The 27,531-nt window shown below is 37.8% G+C and overlaps 2 protein-coding genes across 2 annotated transcripts in view; one reads left to right on the top strand and one right to left on the bottom strand.

Annotated features, from left to right (window-relative positions):
- Nucleotides 1–9,777, top strand: part of LOC119409749 (DENN domain-containing protein 3-like) — an 11,257-nt gene extending 1,480 nt beyond the window's left edge. The window contains exons 2-11 of the mRNA XM_037676648.1: nucleotides 1,500–1,762; nucleotides 1,847–2,017; nucleotides 5,334–5,463; nucleotides 5,661–5,756; nucleotides 6,570–6,709; nucleotides 7,069–7,229; nucleotides 7,341–7,477; nucleotides 8,231–8,349; nucleotides 9,246–9,383; nucleotides 9,463–9,777. Of these exons, the coding sequence (XP_037532576.1) occupies nucleotides 1,500–1,762; nucleotides 1,847–2,017; nucleotides 5,334–5,463; nucleotides 5,661–5,756; nucleotides 6,570–6,709; nucleotides 7,069–7,229; nucleotides 7,341–7,477; nucleotides 8,231–8,349; nucleotides 9,246–9,383; nucleotides 9,463–9,666 (1,559 nt within the window). The 3' untranslated portion in view covers nucleotides 9,667–9,777. The remainder of the gene's footprint in view (nucleotides 1–1,499; nucleotides 1,763–1,846; nucleotides 2,018–5,333; nucleotides 5,464–5,660; nucleotides 5,757–6,569; nucleotides 6,710–7,068; nucleotides 7,230–7,340; nucleotides 7,478–8,230; nucleotides 8,350–9,245; nucleotides 9,384–9,462) is intronic.
- A 5,742-nt stretch (nucleotides 9,778–15,519) lies between these two features.
- On the bottom strand, nucleotides 15,520–24,926 carry LOC119409437 (solute carrier family 45 member 4). Its single transcript, XM_037676323.1, has 12 exons — nucleotides 24,667–24,926; nucleotides 20,363–20,551; nucleotides 20,094–20,273; nucleotides 19,068–19,729; nucleotides 18,817–18,966; nucleotides 18,442–18,693; nucleotides 18,145–18,264; nucleotides 17,823–17,922; nucleotides 17,585–17,665; nucleotides 16,343–16,473; nucleotides 16,019–16,087; nucleotides 15,520–15,934 (listed from the first exon to the last, which is right to left on the bottom strand). Exons 1-12 carry the CDS (start codon nucleotides 24,890–24,892, stop codon nucleotides 15,641–15,643), a joined length of 2,454 nt encoding a protein of 817 aa, XP_037532251.1. The 5' UTR covers nucleotides 24,893–24,926; the 3' UTR covers nucleotides 15,520–15,640.
- Between the last annotated feature and the right edge of the window lie 2,605 nt (nucleotides 24,927–27,531).

The following is a 27,531-nucleotide window of genomic DNA, read 5'->3' as shown; positions in this document are numbered from 1 at the left end:
TGGATGACTGAGAAAACAAACTTTGTGTTTTTGAAACCATTAGTGAAAAGGCCAGACTTCAGGGGTATCTGAGGCAGGCTTGAAACACAAGAGTCAGGGTGGCTTCTGGGTAATACCAGATGGCTAGGCCTCAGACTGACGAAGCCTCTTGGATGAGGGGCGAAACGTTTCTTTTTAACAAAAAAACGAAGTCCAGATGACATGATTCAACCTTTTTTGTTGTTATATACCTGGATGACTGAGAAAACAAACTTTGTGTTTTTGACAACCATCTTACATCTAAAGAAATCCATTTTAAAAGGTAAATATTTGGTGATGCTGACTCAGGCTACATGTTACATTCACAGTCAGTCCTGAACAAGAGGTCAGTTAGCATTTTTAGTAAATGCACTCATGACACGTTGGACACAGAAGAGACTTTACAAGATTTCTGTTCTCCGTCAAGGTTGCTAATTAAACGCTCGCTATTACAAGAGCGGGTGGCACAGTGGAACAGTTGGTAGAGTTGTTGCCTCTCGGCGAGAAGGTAGCCGGGTGCTTTCTGGGTGGAGTTTGCATGTTCTCTCCGTGCATGCATGAGTTTTCTCCTGGTACTCCGGTTTCCTCCCACAGACCAAAAACATTCGTGTTAGTCTGATTGGTAACTTTAAATTTTCTCTAGGTGTGAGTGAGAGTGAATGGTTGTTTGTCTCATTTGTGTCTGTGATGGACTGGAGACCTGTCCAGGGTGTCCCTCGCCTCTCACACAGTGATGGCAAGACATGGGCACCAGTGACCCCTGTGACCCAAAAAGGAAGAAGCGGGTAAAGATAATGGATTGATGGATTATTACAAGAGCATTTGGATTAAAGATTAGATTTAATTTCTTACACTTTGTACTAGAAGTCTTTTACTACATCACTTTATTTTCTCTAACACAAAATTAAAAAGAAACTTGTGATCCGACTCGCCTTTTATGCACACTACATCCATAATTTAGCTTGTATAACTTTATGATTTTAGTTACTTACCAGCTGCAAAGGTTAGATCTTAAACTCATTTTATGGATGTGAAAACAGAACAATAGTTGTGTGTTTTGAATGTGAAACTGAGTTTAGTTCTTGGAAATCCATTCCCGCACTACGTTTCAGCTGTGACACCAACTGATGTGATGTATGTGTTTTGTAAATTCAAACATTTTCAATAGTTTTTCTGTCATTGAGTTCATTTTTCTGCATTAAGAAATTTCTTCAAGTTTGATTTAAATTTTACACTCGTGCAGGAAAAAATAAATGAACGTTATTTTTATGTTAAAGTTCCCAGCCACAGAAAAGTGTAGTTTTTTTTAAAATTATTATTATTATTTCTTGTTGTAGATCCTGCAGAGAATAACAGGTGGTTGCAATCTGAAACACAACTGACCTGCAGTGGTAGATTTAGATTTTCCACTCACTGCATTGAAATGAGTTTATGTCTTTTCATTGCACTGACACAAACACACCTTTTTCTTTCTGTCCCAGACTGTGTAAAGCAGGTAGTAGACCCTGAAGTCTTCAAACTCTTCTACACCTTCTGGAAGGAAAGTGAGGCGGAAGCACAAGATGTCAACCTGCCCTCTGAGGTGGTCACCCAGCTGGACAACAGCGAATGTGTCTACAAGTTGTCGTCCTGTGTCAAAACCTCTCTTGGTGTCGGTAAAATCGCCATGACGCAGAAACGTCTGTTTTTGCTCACTGAGGGGAAACCAGGCTTCCTGGAAATCACAAAGTTCAGAGACATAGAGGTTATGTGTTGAAACATCCTCTGCATTACCTTTTGTACTTTCTGGACCCCTGTCTGAATAAATCCCTCCTCCGTCTCTCTACAGGAGGTGAAGATGGCCTCAGCTCCTCTCCTTCTTGGTCGTGTTCCCTCTCTCCGTGTTCTGAGCTCCATCAGACCTGATGTGTTTGAAGCTAATCTGAAGACCGAGACCGAACTCTGGAACCTTGTGGTCAGAGAGATGCGGGCTGGATGCATGCTGGCAGGCCAACAGAAGGTACAGCGGAGAAAATAATGTCAACACTTTTTAAACTTCTGGAAGCAAAGCTGCAATAGTGGAAAGATGAACGTATCGTGGTGTATTCTCCATCTGTACGACCGAAAACTTTCTCTTGTCCGAGCCATAGCTTTTAATCCTTAGAAAATAATTTAATGAAGCTTGATAAACGCATGTATCATCACTAGACTAAGAGGTTATATACACCCCTACTACAAGGTCAAGGTCACAAATCAAGGTCAAACAAGATATTCTATCTTCCAGGCCACATCTTCTGATCAAATCTAATTTAACAAAACTTCATACATATAGAAAAAGGGTTGTAAGCTCAATCATTTAGGTAGATGACAACAAAAAAAGTTAAATTGTCTCATCTGGACCAGTTTCTTTAAATGAGAAATGTTTCATCCCCAATCCAGAGGACTTCCTCAGTCTATGACCTGCCATCTAGATCTGTCCCATAGGTAGTCTTCACTGCTGTGTAACAGGAGGTTGGCTTGAAACACAACAGTGAAGGCTACCTATGGGACAGATCTATCTAAAGTTGCAGTTTTCTTATCAGCGTGAACTTGGGAGTTGAAGGTGCCGTCATACACCTGCTTCAGCAAACTCACTGTCATCTAGAAAAAGCAGACAGCACTGTGAGAGTCATGTTATTTGATTTCTCCAGTGCATTTAACACAGTCCAGCCTGATTTGCTTTGTCAGAAACTCCAGAAGACTCAGGTGGAGGCCTCAAACAATCACCTGGATCAAAGACTACCTGACAAACAGACCACAGTTTGTCAGACTGAAGGGTTGTGTGTGTAACCAGGTGGTCAGTAGCTCAGGAGCACCACAGGGAACTGTACTCTCACCACTCATTTTCACTCTGTTCACCTCAGATTTCCAGTACAAAACAGACTCCTGTCATCTGCAGAAATATTCAGATGACTCTGCAGTGGTCGTGTGTATCAGAGATGGACAAGAAGCTGAGTACAGGGAACTGGTGGACCGCTTTGTGGCATGGTGTGGAAACAATCATCTCATCTTGAATGTGAACAAAACAAAGGAGATGATTGTAGATTTCAGGAGAAACAAGAACAGGTTCAATACTATTTCCATCATGGGAGAAGAAGTGGAGGTGGTGCAGAAGTATAAATACCTTGGAGTTCACCTGGACAATAGACTGGACTGGAAATGCAACAGTGAAATGTCTACAAGAAGGGACAGAGCAGACTACTTCTTGAGGAAGCTGAAGTCCTTCAACGTTTGCAGCAAGATGCTGCAAATCTTCTATAAGTCTGTTGTAGAGAATGCTATCTCTTCTGCCATCATCTGCTGGGGGAGCAGCACCAGAGCAAATGACTTAAAAAAGATCAACAAGCTCATAAAGAAGGCTGGCTCAGTTCTGGGGACTCCTCTAGAACCTTTGGAGATGATTATACGAAGAAGGATTCTTCATAAAATGAAGAACATTATAGACAACCCTCAGCATCCTCTTCATCAGACTGTCATACAACAACAGAGTGTCTTCAGTCAGAGGCTTCTTCAGATCTGCTGTAAGACAGACCGCTACAAGAGACCCTTCCTGCCCACAGCCATCAGCATCTAGAACAACTCTTTAATGAAACCAGGATGATGAGTTACAACAACATTTAATTTCCCTCTGGGATTAATAAAGTATTTTTGAATTGAATTGAATCTAGATAGCAGGTCATAGACTGAGGAAGTCCTCTGGATGGGGGACGAAACATTTCTCACTTAAAGAAACTGGTTCAGATGGCACGATTTAACCTTTTTTTTGTTCATGCATATGTGTCACCGCTGTATTTCTGTATTATAGTTTGTCGACTGGCGTATAATGTGCCATTTGTGGTACTCTCATTTTAAATGAAACTAAAAACTAAAATACAAACAATACTGCTTCACAGCACAATGCAAAACTTCAACCAGTAATGTAGTATTCTTGCAGCTAGTAAATATTAATGATGATTGCGTACAACTAGAATACATTTTCTTTTTTTTTTCAAACAAAAGCTGAAATGCTTCACGTTCCTTTCCTTTTGCAATTTTGTATTTTATTATTATACTTAGGTCAACAGTGATGTATCTAATTTTTCACACATTTCAGTTGCAGATGATATTATCTGTGTACATTTGATCACTCTCTGGGCTCAGTAGATGCTTAAAAACCATACTGAATTTGAGCATCATCTTCTTAAAGTTGATCTAAACTGTGCAAAGTATTTCAGTGAGTGTTAGCTGATAAGCAGTGCTGCAGTCTACATTTTTGTAGTGGATATACTTTGCTTAGAAACCAAAGTACACCAGTTAGTACAATGTCATTGTTAATTTATTTTTATTTTTATACTGAACATTTCAACATTTCTCTAATGCTTATAGTACAACAAATTTGTTCAACAGTTGGCTTTGTATTAAAAACATGTTATAGAATTTATAAAACCGTATCAAAGCAAAACATGTTCAAGTATTAAATAGAAGTACAGAAGTATTAATTATGCAAAAAACAGGTTGAACTAACTCAATGTGTATAAAATGTTCCAGATGTGTAGACGATGACAAGAGTCCATGTCATGAATCATTGCCTACGGTATGTGACATGGGCTCTTGTTATTAGGCACTTTTAAGTGGGTATACTGAAATGTCCAAGCTTTTCTAGTGGGTATACTCCGTATACCCGCGTATCACATAGACTACACCACTGCTGATATTATTGCTTGTTATTATGCTTACTGTCACTGCAGGCTGGTGTACCGCAAATGAACAATTTTACAATAAATGCAATGAATATTTTAGCATAAACCGTGTTCTTGCTACAGATAATAAAAATCACTTTTATCTCAATAACTCAAAAGTTAAAACTTCCTCCTGCAGCCATTTTAAAGACTCCAAGCTCTCGGGGCAGCTGTGGCTGAGTGGCTAGAGCAGTCGTCCTCCAGTGGAAGAGTTGGGGGTTCAATTCCAGCAGCAGTCACATGCTGAAGTGTCCCTGGACAAGACACTGAACACCTCATTGACTTTGATGTGTGTCCCATTGGTGTATGAATGTGATCTAAAGCTCTGATTAGTCTCTATAGAATGATTTGTTCAGATTATCTTTGTAGAGATATAGTAGAGTGCTGTACGAATGTGTGTGTGGAGGTAAATGAGGGCACAGATTGTAGTGTGAAGCACTTTGATTATCGATTAGATAGAAAGGTGCTGTATAAGTACCGTCCATTTACTATTTACTTTAAGCAAACTTTACTCACACTTTTTAGTCGGTTTTTTTTCCCGCCCTAAAAAGGACATGGTTTCACTTTTTGTTTGTCCAGGACCCTGAGTACATGACTCAAGCTCTGACCAACGTCCTGTTGATGGATGCTGTCGTAGGCTGCCTGCAGACTCAGAGGTCCATCGCTGCTGCCTCAAAACTCGCTTACTTTGATCAAGTCAAGCACAAAGGTCTAGCCTGACTCGTTCTTTTCAAATATTTTAGCAAAACTTTGCAAACATATTTACCATTCATTGTTTGATTTTTTTGGATTGAATATAATTTAATAATTGTTAATTGTTCCTGAACTTTCTCCCGTTTGTTCTCTGTACATTTTTAAAAAAGTTTTTTGTTGTCATTTTTTGTGTTATTAATTGTGTTTGACCAGCACCTAAAGCTTCCTCCGAGACTCTAAAGCACAAGATCAACCCATCACTGGGCTTGGCAGAGCCTCAGACGGTACATGTGCTGTTTTACACTCCAGGTATCTGATGGAACTACTTTCACATGCGTTGTTGTTGTTGTTGTTAAATGTGTTTTATATCAGTGAGAGGAAAAACATGAATAAAGCAAATCCAAATATCTCATAAATTATTTTTTCATATTGTTTTTAGAAATGTCATTTTTTTCAGAGCTTCAAAGATGGATGTATTTCTGGGTAAACGTTATTAAATAGATAGTCATAAACCTCTGCAAATAGTGAAATATGAATCAAATTTTATATTTTTGTAACTGTTAACTAAATAAAATCTTTTTTTTTTATATTCTAACAACTGTAAACCATCATGTCATCTTGAAAACTAATTGCAGTGCTTTTGTGCACATGTGTAACTGTGTTAATGATTAGGTGGGTTGTCTTGAAAATGACGTATAGTGCGAATCCGTTTCGGTTTATTGTCTTTTTGTTCGCTGCAACTACTGATAAAACGAAACGCATTTGGTGCACAAGTCCTTTTATCAAAAAATATATAATCCTCATAATTCTGCTCTCATTTCAAATCAGTTCAAAGAAATAACTGAAAGTTGATTTGTGTGATGTGTTCAATGTTAATCATTTCAGTTGGCAACTAATAAGCTGTTAGACAACTTCAAAAGTGTTTTTAACTCTTAAAGTGTATAATGCGATTTTAAAAACTTTATTAAACTTATTTTTGTTATTGAGAAAACATGTGGACTTATATAAACTGAAGACCTGGAACTGTTTGAGATTTTGGTTTCAAGTTCCACCCATTTTTCCACTTCTCTTTCAAGCCTGATCTGTTTTCTATTTATTTGTTTGTTTGTTTGTTTGTTTCAGGGCAGTTAAGCTGCACCACCTCTCAGGGTAAGATGAACTCCAAGCTGTGGGTGGCTCTCAGTGGAGGCAGGGTGGTGGTTTTCGATGCAGCCAGCTGGTCGATGCTACAGGATGAAATTCAGGTCGGAGAGTCCCAAGTGGTGAGAGACAGGATGACTCTGTTATCTGGAGTTATTAAAGAGGGCTTCCTTTTATTTCATCCATCAGGATGTCTTCATGAGACTTGAGTACTCAGACCGATATGAAAATGTCAGCTTACTTTAGATAACATTTTCTTCTAATTGTTTGCAGAAGGTTGTAAATTTGTTTAATTTATGAGAATAAACTTGTTTTATGATTACAAAAGTTTTCATTAAACAGAATTTTTAACAGCTTATTTGTACCAAATTTTACAGAACCGTTTCAAAATGTCGTGCTGATAATTCAGGTGCTCGTTGATTCTGATGCAGTGTAATTGTTTGAGCTGGTGGTAAAACAGAACTGTCACGTCACTCTGTAGACCTGCATGATGGGGCTGGTCCAGGATCAGGTGTGGATGGGCTCTCAGGATTCTGTTATCTACGTCATCGACACCTACAGCATGTCCTGCAACAAGCAGTTGACTGAACACCAGCATGAGGTGACTGGCCTCTCACTGGACTCCAGAGATCCCAGCAGCAGGTGGAAACATGATTGTCTCTGTTAGCAAACTCAAAAGGAGCTGCAGCCTCAGACAGATGAAGATATAAATCTCTTGAGGTACTTTGAATTAGACGTGTTTCTCTTTTCCAGTCAGCATATGTACTCCTGCAGCTGTGATGGGACAGTCCTGCAATGGGACTTGACCAGTCTGACGGTGAAGAAACAGTTCAACCTCGCCTGTGACCGATTCTTCTCCATACAGATTTATGGTAGCACCATGTGGTGCTGTGAGTACCTTTTGTTAATCTTTACTTTATTTTTTTTTTTTTGCCAACCCCAAATGATGAGCAATGATGTTTTTGCCAGTGTTGGTGTGTGTGTTTGTCTGTTCCCAAAATATCTCATGAACCGCAGGAAGATTTTTAAAGAAGCCTTCGTAAAGTACATCTACAAGTGTTTAAATTTTGGAGTTGGCTCAATTTAAAAAAAAAAAAAAAAAGGCTAGCACAGCTAATTATTAGCCAACATATAAATGGCTATAAATTGGTCACAGATATTAAACTAAAATTAGATATGATGATAGCCGAGAGTTATTCATAACACGTGACTTCTTGCAATATTGCATGAGATTGTGAATAATGTTATCATGGTTTGCCCAGAACAGCCATATCTTTGCCTTTTTTTTTTCCCAATGTATGATCTTAGTTCAAAACTGACATGAAAGACGGCAGGTACAGGTAAATATATTTTAAATTAGGTCTTTAATTTGCGTTTGTCAGTGGTGATTTAGTGATTTTTTATTATACCCACTCTGCTTTTTTCACTTAAACTTTTGAAATAACAATATTTCAGTCTATATATCATTTTGCAGTCTCCTAATTATTTATACCTGACTGTGATTTTCTTTTAAAGTTCTTTTATTTATTTATTTTTTTAATTATCACCGTTGAAAATCGTGGTAATGGCTTTATCCACGCTATTTGTGTGTTTTCACTTCAAATGCATTTGTTTTTGTAACATGAGTACTTGTATATGTGCAGGTTGTGGCGATAGTATTGTGGAACTGAAAGAGAGTAGTACACAACAAAGGAGGATATCACTTCCTGATGTCCTGCAGAGCATGCCCAGTAGCTTCAGCTGCTTCATCATCATCCCAGAGGTGACTTTGTTTTTGTCAAATACATCGGTCAGAAAGATCCCTCTAAGTTGATGCTTTAAGAACTCATTCAGTTGGGCTTTAGCTTTAGCAATGCTACACTAAAACTGAAATCCTCTAAATTTACTAACCAAATTTCCTAAAACCTAAATGGACAAATAAGGTGTTTTGTAGAGGCATTCTGTGGATTTTGAATAGTTATTATCTTACCTGTTGTAGATGACTCTAGATGGAGCTAACAGCCAGTCTGAGTGACGCTAAGACCAAAGTAGATTCCTGTCATTGTAAATTAACTCCAGTATCAAAGATTTCAGAATGATTCATGCAAACTGTTATAAACCTTTACATTGCTGTCAGTTTTGAATTACATGTTTATTTGCATAAAATTATATTTATATTTGTAAGAAAAAATAGCAGCAGCTAGCTGTAGCGTTTACTGTAAGCCTAGAGGCACTTCCAATGGTAATAAAATAATATTTCTGCAGGAATAACTTTAATGCAATATTGACAGTGGTGTAAATGTATATTAAAAGGGGTTTGCATGAACTGGTATGAACTTTTTGAGGCTGGCATTAAGATAGTAAAAATCCACTTTAGTTTTGGACCTGCTCAGGATTGCCATTAGCGTGTCAGTCTGGTCAGAATTCAGTTAAATTTCTCCAAACTAAAATTGTTCAAACAGCTATGTATAACAGGTGAGATATTAACTGTTCATAACCTTTCTATTGAACCATGCTTCAAATAGTCTGAGCTTTTCCTTTAAAGAAATAATCATGATTTTGGTGGGCTGCTATAAAGATTTGCTAGTTAAAAACTGACCCCCCCAAAAAAAAAACCCTTTCTATGTTTTAAGAATACAATACAGCAGCAAAAGTAACATTTAAGTCTGTTTGTTGCAGCGAGGACAATTGTGTGCAGGCTGTTCAGACTCAGGGGAGTTGTGTTTCTGGCAGACTAACAACCTCAAACACCCATTCAAAAAAGTCTCCTTGCTGAACAGTTCAGGAATCACCTGCATGATTAAAGTAAAAAACCAAGTGAGTTTTTTGTGTGTGTGTACTTTGGAGTTGCTGCATACTTTTAATGCTCATACACTATGACCTTTCATGTTCTCAGATTTGGGTTGGCTGCGATGGACAAAACGATAATGGTCAATTGAGAAGCCAGTTGTTTGTGGTGGATTTAGACAGCCTCACTGTGACAAAGGAGCTGCTTGCTCATTCAGACCGCATACAGACTCTCTGCTCTGCTGAAGATCGTTACGTCCTAAGTGGCTCTGCATGCTGCGATGGCAAGATCGCCATCTGGAAAGTTGAGTAGAGGACAGAACAGGACAAAGTGTCACCATACATAAAAATTGGAGGTTCATGGGGAAGGTTTTCATTGTAATCGTCACAATGTTGGAGTGGTAACACGGCTTTATTTGTCAAGATGAAAAGAAAATGGCTCTTAAGATAAAATATTTCTTGCCCAAAACTTATTCACAAACACTATATAAAAAAGAATATCTGTAAAATTTGCATATGCATGTTTTCAAAATTGTGATGGAATGTGGCAGCAGAAACCTATTCTATTGCTATAATGTCAAACATTTTGTATGTAAGCACTAATAATCAATAAAAGGTCTTGTAATTTCCTTGTGCTCTTTTGTGAAACATGGAACTCACAAAAAATTGTTAGTGCCCTTACTACAATATTTGTTCTTCCTCTTGGTCTCTTTCTTAAAGCCTTTATGTTTACTTTGGATTCTGTAAACCTAATTTCACATCCTGGTACAAACCGGATTCCAAAAAGTTGGGACACTAAACAAATTGTGAATAAAAACTGATTGCAATGATGTGGAGATGGCAAATGTCAATATTTTATTTGTAATATAACATAGATGACAGATCAAAAGTTTAATCTGAGTAAATAATATTTTTAAGAAAAATATGTTGATTCAAAATTTCACAGTGTCAACAAATCCCAAAAAAGTTGGGACAAGTAGCAATAAGTGGCTGGAAAAAGAAAATTGAGTATATAACGAACAGCTGGAAGACCAATTAACACGAATTAGGTCAATTGACAACATGATTGGGTATAAAAAGAGCTTCTCAGAGTGTCAGTGTCTCTCAGAAGCCAAGATGGTAAGAGGATCACCAATTCCACCATTGTTGCGCAGAAAGATAGTGCAGCAATACCAGAATGGTGTTACCCAGCGTAAAATAGCAAAGACTTTTAAGTTATCATCATCAACCATGCATAACATCATCAAAAGATTCAGAGAATCTGGAACAATCGCTGTGCGTAAGGGTCAAGGCCGTAAAACTCTACTGGATGCTCGTGATCTCCGGGCTCTTAAACGTCACTGCACCTCAAACAGGAATGCCACTGTCAAGGAAATAACAGAATGGGCTCAGGAATACTTCCAGAAAGCATTGTCAGTGAACACAATCCTCCGTGCCATCCGCCGTTGCCAGCTGAAACTCTACAGTGCAAAGAGGAAGCCATTCCTAAGCAAGCTCCACAAGCTCAGACATTTGTACTGGGCCAGGGGTCATTTAAAATGGAGTGTGGCAAAATGGAAGACTGTTCTGTGGTCAGATGAGTCACAATTTGAAGTTCTTTGTGGAACACTGGGACGCCATGTCATCCGGACCAGAGAGGACAAGGATAGCCCAAGTTGTTATCAACGCTCCGTTCAGAAGCCTGCATCACTGATGGTATGGGGTTGCATGAGTGCTTGTGGCATGGACAGCTTGCATGTCTGGAAAGGCACCATTAATGTAGAAAACTATGTTCAGGTTCTAGAACAACATATGCTCCCATCTAGACGTCATCTCTTTCAGGGAAGACCCTGCATTTTTCAACACGATAATGCCAGACCACATTCTGCAGCAATCACAACATCATGGCTACGTAGGAGAAGGATCCAGGTACTGAAATGGCCAGCCTGCAGTCCAGATCTTTCACCTATAGAGAACATTTGGCGCATCATAAAGAGGAAGGTGTGACAAAGAAGGCCCAAGATGATTGAACAGTTAGAGGCCTGTATTAGACATGAATGGGAGAGCATTCCTATTTCTAAACTTGAGAAACTGGTCTCCTCTGTCCCCAGACGTCTGTTGAGTGTTGTAAGAAGAAGGGGGGGATGCCACACAGTGGTAAAAATGGACTGTCCCAACTTTTTGGGGATTTGTTGACGCCATGAAATTTGGAAACAGATTTTTCCCTTAAAATGATACATTCTCTCAGTTTAAACTTTTGATCTGTGATTTGTGTTCTACTCTGAATAAAATATTAGATGTTGGCACCTCCACATCATTGCATTCAGTTTTTATTCACAATTTGTTTAGTGTCCCAACCTTTTTGGAATCCGGTTTGTAAGTAAACCTTTTACCAGGGAAACAGAGTTGAGGCAAGGCCTTGAGATCGATGTCTTTTGGTACCGTGACATCTTCACTTCCCTCTGATGCATCTGCACCTGCAAGAAAGGAGAAATTGGCTAAAATTAAGGTAAAAAAAAAAAGTGTCATCCAACACTTTAAGCTGCATAAATGATCTGTATTATTAGGACTTTTATTGCTCCAGCGTATTTCTGTACTACAGGCACCTTGATTAGTGTTTGCTGCACCTGAAGACGATTGTTCCCTCTTTTTCTTGATAAATGAACGCATCTTCCTCCCACCTGGCTTCAGAGCTTCACGCTCAGCCGCTTTGCTAAAAAAGGGAGGTGCCAGGACGTGCAGAACCTCCGGCTCCAGCTGGACACCCTCTGAACCTCCATTTTTGTTAATAACCTGAGTGGAGGAGTATCACTGAGTTTAATGATACAAACGGAGAAAATAACAGTGTCTTTGCAGTTTGCAACACATCAGCGTGTAATCAAATGACACATTTGGAAGCAGACACCTGGTAAGCTTCCTGAAGTTTGTCACTGGGCGCTCCGACCACCACGCAGGCTTCCAGCAGAACAGGCGGCAAACAGTCCATCACCAGAAAGACGTCCAGGATGAGGTCACAACACGTGCCTGGCTCAGGTGCACTAGAAGCAAAAACTAGAGTTAAATTAAATAAACATGAAGAGATAAATAAATGATGCAAAAATTAAATTAGCACATTTGACTGATTTTTAAAGCAATAAGGCATAAACTAAAGTATAAAGCAATTATTTATGCATCTTTCTGATAAAATAAACAGTTATCTATTGTAATTTCCCACCACAGCATGACTCCAGAACTGATCTCGTGGCACATTAAAGTTAAATATTCCCAAAAGTACAATCCATTTTTGGTTTTACAGAATAGTTTTTACTAGATGGAATTTAAACTCGATTCAGAGTCAGTCAGAGAGTCAGAGTTTCTTTATTGTCATTCGCACCTCATGTGGTACATGTGGTGGAGCAAAATTATGTACACGGGGTCCCAGTTACATCCAACAATAAAATGTATAAGAAAAACAGTAATATCTAAGATATGAACTAAGAAAAACATCAACTAAATATACACTAAGCACTCATAACAAAACATTGAACATCAGCACAAACATGAACATGAGTCTGTGAGCAGATGTGCATGAACACATCAACATTGAAACAGATCAGCAGCAACATGAAACAGATCAGCAGCAACATGATATGGTTTTTCACAGTGATTATTCTAGTTAGAGATTCATGAGTCTAACAGATTCATATTCGTTCTTAAAACCACTGCACATCAAGTTAACTGAGATTCTGCCTGGAGATGAAGGGCACAAGTACGGTAAGTAATTACATTTGTTTATAGCCTACATCACCTTTTACAGGTCAGAAACCACTAAGTGCTTTACAGAATACATAAAAACACAAGAACTGACTGAAACTTCCAGGATACCATGCCTCAAATGCTCTCATTAAATATGGGATCATTTAAATATGATCAAGTCCTGTCTTCTTGTCCAAATATAGTCAGTCAGGCCTCTAAACAGCATTTCAGAAAGTATTATAAACGTAATAAAAAAACAAATAAACTTAAAATCTGAGCCTTGAAATTGAGGTTTTTATTCCATGGGGTAAATTTAACTACATAATCTGGGGGTATTTTATTCAAAATAAGCAAATAAATATGACTTTCTGTCCATCTTTTTTTTAAAACTGAAGTAGCCTAACAATTTGTTTTATCCAAACTTTCTTAGCAGTTCGAGTTGATCGCACCTGAAATCCAGAACTCTGATTTTTCTCAGCCTCTTTTAAAAACATTTTAAAATATTCTATTCTATTCGCAAAAATACTCATTTGTCTTTCATCTATTTGTTGTATTATTTAGCTTCGTTTCGACAACGTAGCTGCTGTTGTGTCACGTGACGCTGAATCCCAAGGCAGCACAGGTGAGCTCGGCAAAACTAAAGTCGCGACTTCCGGAAACTACCAGGTTGAATTTCACTCCAAGTTTGCTACAAACGTATTTGATGTTACTAACCTTCTCACAGACTTCTACACGGCTGCTTACTTCATTTTCTTCCCAGTCATGAATGCAGTTTCAAGAGCTACAAGTACTTCAAGCACGCGGCGGTAGCGATATGCGTGGAATGTTGCATGTATGGCAAGACGGTTGATCATTTATTCGACATCCTCTATGCAACGTTACTGTGTACCTGCAGTCACTCGTGCGGTGTGGCAGGTGAGGCACTGACTCGGCTGGAATCGGAAGCTCTTATATGAACCCAAAATAAAAGCTTATATTTCAGTTTAAAAAGTCAGATGTTAAAATAAATAAATGCCACAATAAGCCAATTTTATTTCGTTAAAATATCCTCAGAAAAGTTTCCAGATAATCCATCTCAGGATATGCTGAAGAAAATGGTCAGCACAGTAGTTTGGCATTTAAAACATGAAAAAAAAAAAAAAAAAAAGTCTGAAACAGATTGTTCAAAAATAATTAATAGAAGTGAGTTAAAGTTAATATAACAGCATTAGAAACTTGATTCTTTATCTTTCATTTGAAAAAAAAAACCTCAAAAACAAGAATCCTTTCATGACACACTTCAAAATACTGAATTTTCCTCCATTATAGTAAATTTTGAAATTAAAACGCTTTTAGATTTAAAACCATTTTGTCCGACATATTGCACAATGTATTCAAATGTGCTTAAAACAGGCATATTTCATGTCAGAGGCTACATTATCTAAGGAGAAATAGACTTACTGGTTTCCCTTATGTATATAATTTACACTTGGTCATGCTATTATTTTACAAATGCAACGGAGTAAAATGTTCTAAAAAAATTCAAAGACTTTACATAAATATAATTTATTCTGTAAACTGAGGACTTTAATTATTTTCAGATATGACATTGTCTCCTCATTGAAGTTTTTAAGATAATTTGGCTATGGAACTCCAATATCTGTAACAGATCAGCTGACGGCCTTGAATAGACGTGATCCTCTCCCCATGTTTTTGAACATCTTTTTCCCTGTGCGACATTAATATTTATAAATGGAAATAAAATTGAGAATAGTCTTATTAAATTGAGAGTTGGAGTTTACACATGTAGCAGCAACAAAGATCTTCTGAAAATACATTCTTGCAGGATATAACTAATTTAAAATCGTACAGGACTATATATTGCAGCAGGTTGTTGCTTCAAAAAACAGTTCCTTTTATCTGTGCCAGAGCGTTTCCATTTGCACTTTTTTAAACATTCATAAGGACCAAGTTCAAAACAACAGCCAGTGTGCAATACAACCACAATCAAACTAAAACGCCCTGAGAGCAGCTTTCATCATCGTGGTGTTCGACATTTGTACAAAGAGTCAAATGTTAAGGCGGTCCGTGAAGAGTCTAAACAGTTACACCTGTTTTCAGAAACTTAAGTTACACAAAGTAACATTTTGATTGTCCATTTAAAATGAAGCAGCTTCAGTAAAGTTTAACACTTCTGATAATTTGGCAGCTTGAATTCAACAACTGGTTGCAGAAGCCAGTCAAAGTGCTCTGTGCTTCTTAGTCTTAGCAGCCTGAACTGAATCACTGTCAGCAGTTTGATAAAACGCTTGTGAAGCTTTTTGTGTAGTTATTAATCCAGCTAAGCAGAACTTGCTTTACAGTTGAGGTAGCAACAACTCAAAACGGATGTGACTTGTCTCACCAGTCCATTCCACCTGATCTAAATTTAACCCCAACAGATTTTTGTTAATGGAGTGTTATTTCTCTGCCTTTATTTTCTTATCTTTGCTCCTCCTGAAGGCACAGATTATCACATCAGATGTGTTCAGTATAATCCTCACATGCTGTGTCTGTCGGTTTATGATCGAAGGCTTCCATTGATTGTTTTGTGCTCAGGCAACAGAGTGATCCTCCGTTCCCTTCAAGTTGTCTTTGAGGTTCAGCAGAGCCCGTCTCTGGTCAATGGTCCTTTCTCCAGTCTGATCCTCCTCTCTGGGTGGACTGTTAAAGTCCTGCTCCTGCTCTGAGCTGCTGGGCTCAAGGTCAGGGTAAATAACAAGGAAACAGGCGGTAAGGAATCCGAGGAAGGAGCCCCCTGAGGCCACGAGTGGAATAACACGCACGCTGCCGACTGCGTCCACCACAGATCCAAGAGCCGAGGCCACCAAAATTTGGCTGATATAAACCTGGAAATACATTAAAACAAACTGAGACTGCACATTTTCAGATTAACACTATAAATGACACAGAGAAACGAAGCAAAGACTGACCTGGCAGGATAATATAGCACAGTCAATACCAAGACCTCTTCGAGTGTTTGCTGGACTGTGATGAATGTACTGAGGAAAGAACATAAGGCAAACATTAATAATCGCATCTGCTAATATTTAATATGAGCACAGGCAAACACTTTTAGTGGCAACTCTAATGTAAATAAGACATTACAAAAAAACTGCTAAATCTAAAAAAAAAAAAAGGTTTAAAGGTCTCCAATTGTGTGAAAAACATCAGGAAAAATATTCAGTGTTAATTTTTTTTTGTCTTAGGCTTAAGTTCAACAATATGTCTGAACTTGTGTTTGTGTGCGCGCTCACCTCTTTGATTTCATGGTACTGCCCGAGTAATGCATAGGGGCAATAGGAGATACTCATGGAGATGATACCCATGCCACTGATCATCACCATGGCAACATAAACATTAGGGAAGATTGCCATAACTGCAGTTCCTAAAAAAAAAAATAAGGAGAATTGGAAGCTTGAAATGTCAAATCTATGTAATATTTCTTAATGTTACCCCATGTTTCAGCTAAAATTTAATCTTGAAGGTTTTTGTCACAACAACAACTTAAAATCCAGAAAACTGGTGAATCGATGTAGACTACAGCAACACATTTCAGATTCATGCGCAGCTTGTAATTGAAATAAAGTCAACATTTTTAGTTGGACTTTTTAAAACAATACATTGAGTTTAACATTGGTAAAAAAAAAAAAACATTTAAATTTAAGTCTTAACCATGACTCAATGAGAATGGTTCAGACCCAGAAAGAAAACAGGCTCAAACCATCAACCTACCACTACCATGTTTCACAGTTAGGTTTCTTGTAGGGATGTGAACACTGGAATATAGTGATAAGTCGATGTGAGAGGAAGTTTTTGCACATTTTCAAACAAAACTGTACCTGAATTGATTCTGAGCTGGTTTTCTTGAATTTTCTTTTATAATTAGATGCTAAACAAATATTTAGGTCTAATTTAATCAAGATTTATTCATTATGTGGTAACAATTAGTAACATTTAGATCAGTGGTTCCCAACCCTGGTCCTTGAGGAACACCACAGTTTTAGTTGTTTCCCTGCTTTGACACACCTGATTTGAACAAATGGGTGCTTATCAGGCTTTGGCAGAACTTGAGGAAGTAATTAAATCATTGAATCAGGTGTGTTGGCACAGGGAAATAACTAAAACATGCAGGATGGCGTTCCTCAGGGACCATGGTTTGGAACCACTGATTTAGACAACTGTGGTAACATGATGGAGTAACATCAGCAAATTTATATCACTCAATTAACAACAAAAACACAATTCTTATTTTTATGTAATTTCATTATTAAGAGTTACTAATATAACACATTTCAGACAATTGTTTGTCTCAAATATTTTTTACTATAACTTTAAAGATTTCAGTTACCGGTATATACTTTTAAGACTTGTTTAAAGTTTTTACGTTGTAGAACTGTAACTTAAGCCCCTTATCCACAGGTCCTTTTACGGCCATAGCATCACTGTACACGAACCAGTTCCAAAATTGACAGTACTGAGCTCTGATGTTGACTGACCCACTGAGAATCCCAGAGTTCCAACGACATAGATGACCTTGATACTCAGATCAAAATTATCCAGAGACTTCTGAAGAATGGCTGGGGAAAAAAGTAGTTTGGGACATTTTAGAAGATGGTTAAAAAAATATATAAAAAAAAAGTAAAAAGGAGCTTCATTGTATTCCAAATAAATGTGTATGTAATAGACTACCTAGATAAATGATAACCTGAATGTGCAAACAAAGCTTGTGTTTACCAGAGCAGACAGCAGCTGTAGCAGCATAGACTACCAGTCCCCAGCAGCCCATTTGGACTCCTCTGTGATAATTCTGGAGAGCTGTTGAATTGGCTGGTGCCTGACAAAACCAAAATAAATTGCAATTATTATTATTGTAAGAAACGTCTTTTCAAACAGACTGAATAGCTGACATTTACTTTAAAACCGTAAATTACAGTATGCAGTATTTAGTGTTTACATTTCTGTGTTCCACCACAGAGTCGTTTACTTGATATACAAAATGTCAAATGGTGGCAGTTTCTGTTTTTATAATAACAGAGACAGCAGAGTTGGTATGTACCGTGGGGTCTCCTTCGAAAATGACTTGGCCCATGAAATCAGTGTAAAACACAGCTTCAGCTATAATCGAGAACCATGTAAGGAGGTGACACAGGCACAACCTCCAAAGCTGCTTTGGCATCTGTGAAGGATTGAAATAAATACAGTGAGTGAAAACAACCATGTAAGAAAAAATATGAAATTCCACAAAAATGTCTACGGCGTCTGCAACAGCACATATTTCACTTTTTGTTGTCAATTTTGCTCAGTAGAATAGTACAAGCAGGAAGGAAATGCTTCATTTGAAAATGTAGTTCACCTTCAACATGGACAGCCAGAGCAGTTTCACCGTGGTTCCCTTTTCTTGTTCTCCCTCACTGCTGGAGCTCTTGGACGACAAGCTGCTAACAGACAGCTGAAAATCTCGCCTGCACAAATGCGGCCCCTGGATGTCCCGCAGATCGTTCAGACTGCGGGAGGTGGTGATCGGCCGAGGACTCGCTGCTCTTGTGCGCCGCAGTCGATAGCGTTGCGGTGCCACTCGACCATAATATGAAAATGTAAAAGAGGGCTAAAAAATAAATAAATACATAAATAGCAACGTCAACCATGTTACATGTACCAATAATATGAATATGTTGAACATGTTTATACTGTAAGTACATCAGATCATTTTACAAAATAGTAATTTCACTTGTCTGTAGAAGGTTGGCGGGTGAGGCCGTGATAAAACTGAAGTATTGGTTGTGCGGTTCCAATGCTTGGTGGCGATGTGGCCGTTCATTACATTCGTATGGTTAGAGGAAAATACACCAGCATTGACCCCATTAGCAGCTTTGTCTTGCTGGGACAGAAGACAAATTAAAAATTAGTAGCCAAAATGAAACCCACAAGGCTGTAGAAGTTAATATACACTAATCAAAACATTTAAGCAGATAGTTTTACCTGTCTTTGATGTGCGCCCACTGATGCCGGGCTGATCTGGGGGTTACAAGGCTGACCATTTGTTGGGTCATTATGTTGAGGCAGCTCTGTTTCTGCAGGCTCTATGACCACATCAGTAACAGAAGGCAGCTCACCTGGAGGAGACGAGGACCCAATGCTGTGGTCTGATGGCTTAAAAGAATTCTCTAGATCTCCATGAGGTTCTGGTAAAAAGTGCTTAGCTGGCAAGAAAACCGCTCTGTCCAGGTCAAGGTCAGGGTCCAAGTCTATTGTAGCATCTGGCATGGCTAAGACTGAATCACTTTTACTCCGCACTCTTTGCTCAGCAAAGAAATCCAATTCCCTTTCCTCGAGATGGGGTTTGTCATCTCGAGATGAAGCAAAAACATCCTCCTCTGGAATTACGTCTAGTAAGGTCGGCACGTTCCCAAGAACGCCTGAAGACGAATGACTGGACGACTCTCCATCTTCTATATCTTTAAGCTTGTTGGATGAGGCAAACGATCTCTCGGGGATGCTGAGCATGTGCAGTGTGACAGAAATAATAAAGATAACTCCAGCAAACAGGAAGAGGACCTGTTCTTGTGATTTAAATGCTCTGCCCAAAGCTGTGCCAGTCCAGTCAAGGCCTCCCAACATGTACCCCAATGCTCCACCAAGCCCTGGAAAAACAAATACAGGAGTAGCTTTTGCATTTGTATTAAGGTTTCAAAATAAACAATACATTTAAACAAGAATAGCAGAAAGGTAGCTAGATGGATAGTATGACAGGCAGTGCAGCTATGAAGTGCAAACCTGGCAGTGCAAGTCAGAACAAGGTGCAAAAAAAAAAAAAACAAGCCTGAGCTACAGTCACATTTCCAGTTTGCATAGTTCAAGTACAGCAGGAATCTGGACAATTTGGAGGCACGTATTAAACACAGACTTAAGTAATTTGTGAGTTTTGAAAATGGTGCATGCAACAACCGATGTTTTGTAGCTTCTTGTGCATGTAAATATACAGTATACTAAATGTACATATCCTACCAGCAGAGAGGCCATGAATATTCAGGGCCATGTCCTGCTCTTCTGCATCAGCAACATCAAGGAGGTAGGCTACAATTGGGCCCTCAGAGGCATCGGCACAGAAGTCCAGCACTACCACACCCACGACAGTGAGAACAATGCCAACTGGCTGGCTGTTTGGACTGTCACTGATGGAAAGCCCTAAAAGTAAATCACAGATACACACGAACTGGATCAAACTTTGTAGCCAGCATGAAGTGGTAGTGGCTCATCTAGAATCTCCTACTTACCTATCAACGACCCGTTTAAAAACAGCGCCACTCCAATGAGCACGCCCAGGCACAGAGCCAGAATGAATGGCCGTCTCTTGCCCCACCGCAGAGTACAGCGGTCACTGGCCGAGCCAATCAGAGGTGTGAAGAGAAGACCCAGGATCGGACTGAGAAACCAAGTTAAACTGTAGTATTGCTCTGGAAGACCTAGAACACACACGTGGTGAAATGATCATTGACTGCAACACTGACTGAGATTATCGCCAAAATGACAACAAGACAGTTATCTGTGTCTTCTTGTTGGAACATAAATCTTTGATATTATTTTCTTTACTGGTGCAAAACAATGGCAAACTTTTTATATGTGCATTTACAAAGTGTCTAAAACTAGTCTTATTAAAAAAAAAAAATCTTTATTTTATTATTTGATTTATTCGTTTGATTATTCATTTGTTTGTTTATTCAGATCTCTTTTGCAAGGGAGGCCTGGGCCTGAAGACTAAGATACTATCTTTTACTTACAACGCAAGGGTCATGTTTTGTAAACTGCTTTTTGTTTACCAAAAAAGTCCATGCTCAATAATCCAGCTTTGTTTAGGTGCTACTTTATCAGATAGAGTAATTTGTCAAACATATAATGAAATTTGTTTTAAACCACGTTCTTAATTTTAGATACAAGAAATGCATACTGGAAAACAAACAAACAAACGTAAAACAACATTATGGCAGCACGATGGCTCAGTGGTTAGCACTGCTGCCTCACAGCAAGAAGGTTTTGGGTTCAATTCCCGGTTGGACCTGGGCTCTTTCTGTGTGGAGTTTGCATGTTCTTCTCGTGCTTGCATGGGTTTTCTCCGGGTACCCCGGTTTCCTCCCACACACCAAAAAACCTGCATGTTAGGCTGCCTTCAAGTCCAGGCCTCTCTTGCAAAAGAGATCTGTGATCTCAGTGGGACCTGCCTGGTTAAATAAAGGTTAATAAATAAATAAATAAGCCTCAGCATTTTCTGTAATAAATTACTCATCAACCAGGTTCTGTTTTAAAAACAAAAATCTTGAAATTATAGAATCTTCTAGATTAACTATAATCTTGTACAAAAGAAGCCGTTCTTCCTATTTTTTCCTCCCTTACACAAAATGTAAATTTGTTTTTCTTGTACAAGCATAAATATCAAGTACATGAAAGTCGACATGCACCAACAAGATCAGAAAGTGTTGACATCTTTAGTTTGCTCTCAGAAGACATTTCTAAGATTTAAACCACTCAAATGTACATTCCTACTTAGAACTTTATAAAACTAAAACAACAAACTTCAGTAAAGCGTGTACTAGATTTCATTTCAACAGTTACTTAGAAACGATAGAAAACATCCACGGTCACTCAAGTTAAAAACATAAACCTCTGTCAGAGGGCGATGTCTGTCAAAAAAAGAAAGAAAAAGACAATGCACGTTAATATCCTGATGCATGCTCAATAATCCAGGTAGAAAAATCCAAAAAAGTTAAATCTGGTCCTCTGGACATAAAAAAAAAAAAGCAAATCAACAAAAAAATGTAGAAACGTTTCGTCTCTCATCCGAGAGATTTACACGCATGTAGATTAATGCACGTTAAGTTTTAGCTTAATAAACTTATAAATAATGTTACATGGTTGTGCCTTGGCTGATTTTATCTGTAAGAACATGATCACTCTTTAGACTCCTGTTTTGTCCCCTTAATGCACCTAAACACAAACTGATTTTCACACAGAGGCAAAAAATAACATAACAAAAAAAGAGAGTCTGAAACAAATTAATTCCACTTTAAAAGATGGAAGGTACTAAGATTTTTTGTAACTTTGATTATTACAGCAAAACATTGGACAGCAGCTAGTACATGAAGTACCCAATGTTTTTAATACAAATAAGTAATGTGATGGTTGAGCTGTTAGACAGCTTTAAAAGCAAAAAGAGTATTTTATAATTTTCTAAATGCCTAGTAGGACTGTTTGACCGTAGCAACATCCCAACTGGGGACAACTGAATATAGAAACACATTCGTGGCTATGAATACAAGATAAAAATGCTGTCCTGATATATGAAAGACTCACACTAGATATCCTTGATCTTTGTTCAAAAGATGTTGGCTTGAACAAAACCTACAGTCTGCAAAAGCAAAGTTAATGTGCCACTAGTCCAAGCATCTTCATTTAAGCACAAACATTAATGTTTCTGAACAGGGTTACAAACTGTGGCAACAATTAAAAAGACTTCAGATGCAAAATCCAGTGTATTTTTTTTTTCTTCTTTCTATTCAGTCATAGTCACTGCAGTTACAAATTATTATTTGCGAATGTAATGCTACAATTGTTCTGAGATATTTCAGACGTTTATTTCAACGTAAGGAGTCAGTTACTGACTATAAACAACATTATATGACTGATGGGTTCCACGTCAGATGGTTGCTTTTAAAACCATGGTTCTTGTAAATAACACCCTTAGATAAAGATTTTTATGCATGTGAATGTTTCTGTTCAGTACCCTGAGATGACGTCTGTTGTGACTTGGCGCGACATAAATAAACTGAATTGAAATGTATAGACAACGTAAGAAAGACAAAATCATTCATAAACAAACTGAACCTTTAACATCAGTGTGAAGTGTACTATCTTGGTGCCAAAGTGAAAAACAGTAGGCTTGAAATGTGCTGTGTTATACATTCTTGTCATACCTGGGCTGGGGATATCGTCTTTGTTCCATTTTTGCTACGCTGGCTAACCTAACCTCTAACTGCCTACGGTAGCCCCTCAGTGATTACAGATACAAGTAACACAGAGGAAGACCAATGAAGTATGCCTAACAAATATAATCACAATTAAATTCCATGATGTTGCTCAGTTTTACCGGACACTTTGAACCCACAAATTTGTGATATTAGCAATAACAAACCAAACAGCTGTTTTAAATAGAAAGTTCCTGGAGAAACTTTGATGGGGACTGCCATGTTGCAGCCGTTTCAAAATTTTGATTTTACAATACTATGTGTTGGGATTCACTTTCAGCTACCACTACGCCAAATTTCAGCTCAATATGGCCATAAATCAATGAGTTATAGTATTTTTCCTCCTTTTCAGTTATGGTCACCATGTTAGAGTTTAGATTCAGTATGTGATGGGAAACGTTTGGAGTTTTGATTTGGATTCAGTATGTGATGGGAAACGTTTGGAGTTTTGATTTGGATTCAGTATGTGATGGGAAATGTTCTTAGCTATACTCTCACCAAATTCCAGCTCCATATGTGTAAAAATAGCTGAGTTAAAGCCATTTAAATGTAGCTTTGGTGACCATCTTTGAATTGATTTTTTTTTTTTTTTTATTCTGTATTTATTGTGCATTGGTCTCAGCTAGCACCAAAATAAATCCCAGCTTAATATCTCTAAAAATGGCTGATTTATCTTTTTTTTTTTTCCTTTTCAGCTCAGGCGGCCATCTTGGATTTTTGATTTTCAACCAGATTCTATTAGGGATTGTTCTCAGTTCCCAATACACCACATTTCAGCTAAATAGCTCTAAAAATCTCTTGAGTTATATCCATTTGAAATTAGCTTCGGTGGCCATCTTGCATTTTTAGTTTTCAATTCAGAATGTGTTGTGCATTGCTGTCATGTACCACCACACAAAATTTCAGCTCAATCTATTTTAAAATAGCAGGGTTATCATATTTTTTTTCCTTATTTAGCTAAGGCGGCCATCTTGGATTTTTTATTTGCATTAGGAATGTATAATAACTCGCTCTCAGCTATGATCTTATGCTCAATATCTCAAAGAATGACTGTGAGTTCTAGTCAATTTTGTGTTTTCTGAGGTAGCTGTGGCAGCCATCTTGAACCAAAATGGCTCCAAAAGTTAATCAGTGGTTTTTACAGAGACCTGTCTGCTCGAGATCATGTGACCTCACTGTGGCAGAGGCTGTTAAGTGTTCTGTCTGTTTTTCAATGAGAAAATTGGCAAGATTGTTTGCAAATTATGTCGCCATGGTAACTTGAAATGCTAATAAATGTAATAGCAGACATCACGGTGCCAAGCTGGTCGTTTCGATATAACATTTGAGGGGGTACACGTTGCGATTCGGGCTGTATTAAAGTTGATAGAAGAGCAAGACCCTCTTCAGGTTGCCTTCAAGCAGTCCCCAGAAACTTTACCTCTGATTAGACTTGACAATGTATAATTCAGACTGGTTTGTATGCCTGGAAGATTTGCACACACCCATTGTTTATGTTAAAAATCAAGTACAACAGGTTCTACACATGACATGTCACAAATAACATACCGAACATTGCTTACCTATCTGCAGCAACACCGGTGTAACCAGGGCGGTTTCCATGGCATAGCAAAACTCACGTCCAAACATCACAGCTGCATGCATTACCCAGCGATACCAGGGTATTCGAGCTGTTCTTCCCTCTTCCACCTCTTTGTTGTTGTCACCGTCTTTTTCAAATTGTGCGGACTTTCTGTCTTCAGGAAGGTCCAAAGCCTCTTTCTCCTCTGCTTCCCCTCCCATTTCCATTTGGTTTATTATGATTCGGACTTGTTCTTAATATATGTAAAGCCACAATTTTCTGTAACCACTGGAAAAAATGTATTCAATTTATAATAAGCCAAAATAAAATGCCTATAATTTTCATCATAATAAATCATTAAGAATAAACCAAGCTTTCTGAGGAGTCTCATCAGCAACCAGAGTTTAAAGAAAATAGGAAATTAGTGGCAACAATTGTTATGAGAAAAAAAAAAAAAAAAAACTTTTCCTGTTACTATTGTATTGTTGTGGTGGTGCTCCTCATAGTTGTTTGCATTCAAGCTCTAAATTTACAAAAAAGCAGAAAATAGCTGTGCAGCTCCCAAACTATGAAGTGGGGAGAAGCAGGATGGAGACAGAGATGGAACAGGTGGCTGATAAGGTTGTGGTTTCCAGTAGCTCTGTTTGTGGCAAATCCATTCAAATACCTGCAAATGTCTGTCTGCATGTGAGTTTAGCTGGTCTTAAAAAAAATCAAAAGTCTGTGCATGTGCACATTAGTTAAGTTCAAGTAAGTCAGTCAAAACCTCTAGAAATTCCTTGGCGAAGGCCCACGGCCATCGTCACTCAGCTACCTGCAAAAAATAGATGTCACTTAGTTAGATTATGAACAAAAATTAAAATATAACACATCAGTAGAGCAGGCTACATTTTTAGTTTGAATTGCTCAGTCCACATGAAACCTATAAATGTATGTTAATACACTACAAACATGTTCTTTTACGTGCATATTTTGAGATTTTGTTTTTGTAACTGAGATACTAGAAGGCTCATGTTAAGTAATTTAGTGCATCTGGCTTCCATAATAGGAAACAAACAAACAAACAAAAAAACAACCCTACTTTGAGTTTAGTCAAAAATTGTTCCGCTTGAAATACTACCAAGCAGTTAAAATGGGCTAAATCATAAACAGAACGAATACACAAAAATCAAGCTGTTCAGCCATGTGTAAATCTGGGATTGAGCTCTTTGACTCTGTGCAAATAAACATGAAACCACAAGTTTACGTAAAAAAAAAAATCATTACAACAACACTGGCTGTTGCACAAGTGCTAACTGTTAATGTAGACAAATCTTTGTAGCAAACTTTATGCTGAATGCAATCCCACGAATAGTATCGTGATTAGATTTTGAGAATACAGTTTACTTCAAGTTCCCCCTCTCTCTCTAGTCTTAATCATTCTTCATGTTAATGTTTAATCGCTTGGGGCTCGATGTGCAACAAGTCTTGAGCAATTTTCTCTCGTCTACATAAAGACACAGAGTAACATGTATAGAATGAGCCCTCGTAATACAAAGTAGCATGTATTTTGTTGCAAACAATGAATTAAAAATGTAGCTCTCTTTTATTTAAATGGACTGAAAGCTTCCTTGAAGTATGCGATTCTTTTGTCGCAACTTATTTCGACACGTTTTACTCCAACAGCGCTCGTAAACTTATCTGTCCAACCTTTCTTACAGAACAAAACCTAGCCATACAAGTCATTTAGCATGTCAGGTTGATATCTACCACTATACACGAGGAATTGCATACAAAAATGTTACTTTGTTTGGTATTTGACTTGCTAACATTTTGAGCTACTGGGAAGGCTAATATTTTGCGGTCAGAACTAAAAGCTCACTCATAATAAACCCAAAACATTTATACAAAACTCACCACAGGTACTGCTTTTATTTGGCAAAGTTTAACTATTCCCACACGCTATTTTACCAGCAAAAACGGTCAGTTTTGAAAAAGAAAATGTGGCTAACATTCACCAGCTAATTCAGTAACCATCAGGTTTCTCGAGCTACCTCATCTACTTCATGGTTTCCACAGTAACAAAGAGAGGCGTGGCCAGATAGAGTATGACGTAATCGCGCTACTACCCAATTATGGCAAGCCGTCTGAGATTGACTAGCGCATGTAACGTAAAATAATTGAGTTGAATGAGATAATATTCATTAGCCTGAATAATTTGAATACATAGGATATGTTTCAAATTGTGAAATAAATATATATTTTTAATTGATTTATCTATTTTACACACATTTGACAAAAGTACATATAAATGTTGGGCTCATTTGCTAAAAATTCCCATCTACTACATAAAACCTAAAAATCTGAATCATATAGACATTTTTCCATTTTCATTTTCTTATTTTCATATACTTTCAGTATTTGACCAAAGTAGATATAAATTTTGTCCTCATTTGCTACAATTTGATCCCATCTACTACATGAAACGTAAAAATGGAATCATCTAGACACTTTTCTATTTTAATTTTCTTATTTTTATACACTTTTAGTACGACTTATCACCCACAAGTTTAAAAAAAAAAAAATGAAAAGCCCATTTTGGTTTATTATACAATGTAAAGAAATTTACGTTCAAACTTTTTAGAAACGCAAATTGTCTTGTTTTCTATTTCAGTGACTTACTCCTGTTAAATGCCTTCAAAATGAATTGCAATGTTGCCCTCTGCTGTATAATAGTGGATAGTATTTCTGAATTGTTTTTGTTAAGATGTTAATTTGGCTGTATTTGTAAACGAAAACTATACAAAAAAATAAAAAATGAAATATACACACACACACACACACACACACACGCACATATATATATATATATATATATATATATATA

Source organism: Nematolebias whitei, chromosome 5 (assembly GCF_014905685.2).
Source record: "Nematolebias whitei isolate Nwh7 chromosome 5, NemWhi1, whole genome shotgun sequence".
Taxonomy (NCBI): domain Eukaryota; kingdom Metazoa; phylum Chordata; class Actinopteri; order Cyprinodontiformes; family Rivulidae; genus Nematolebias; species Nematolebias whitei.
This window is presented reverse-complemented; position numbering and strand designations above follow the sequence as displayed.

Bases quoted from the DNA above. Each gene is read 5' to 3' on its own strand.
- LOC119409437 (XM_037676323.1), bottom strand. From the start codon at position 24,892: ATGGAAATGGGAGGGGAAGCAGAGGAGAAAGAGGCTTTGGACCTTCCT. The intron at 16,474-17,584 runs GTCAGTCAACAT...TTTTTTTTTTAG, and splicing joins AACTCTGGGATTCTCAGTGG to GAACTGCAGTTATGGCAATC. The intron at 15,935-16,018 runs GTCAGTCTTTGC...ATGTATTTCCAG, and splicing joins GTGCTATATTATCCTGCCAG to GTTTATATCAGCCAAATTTT.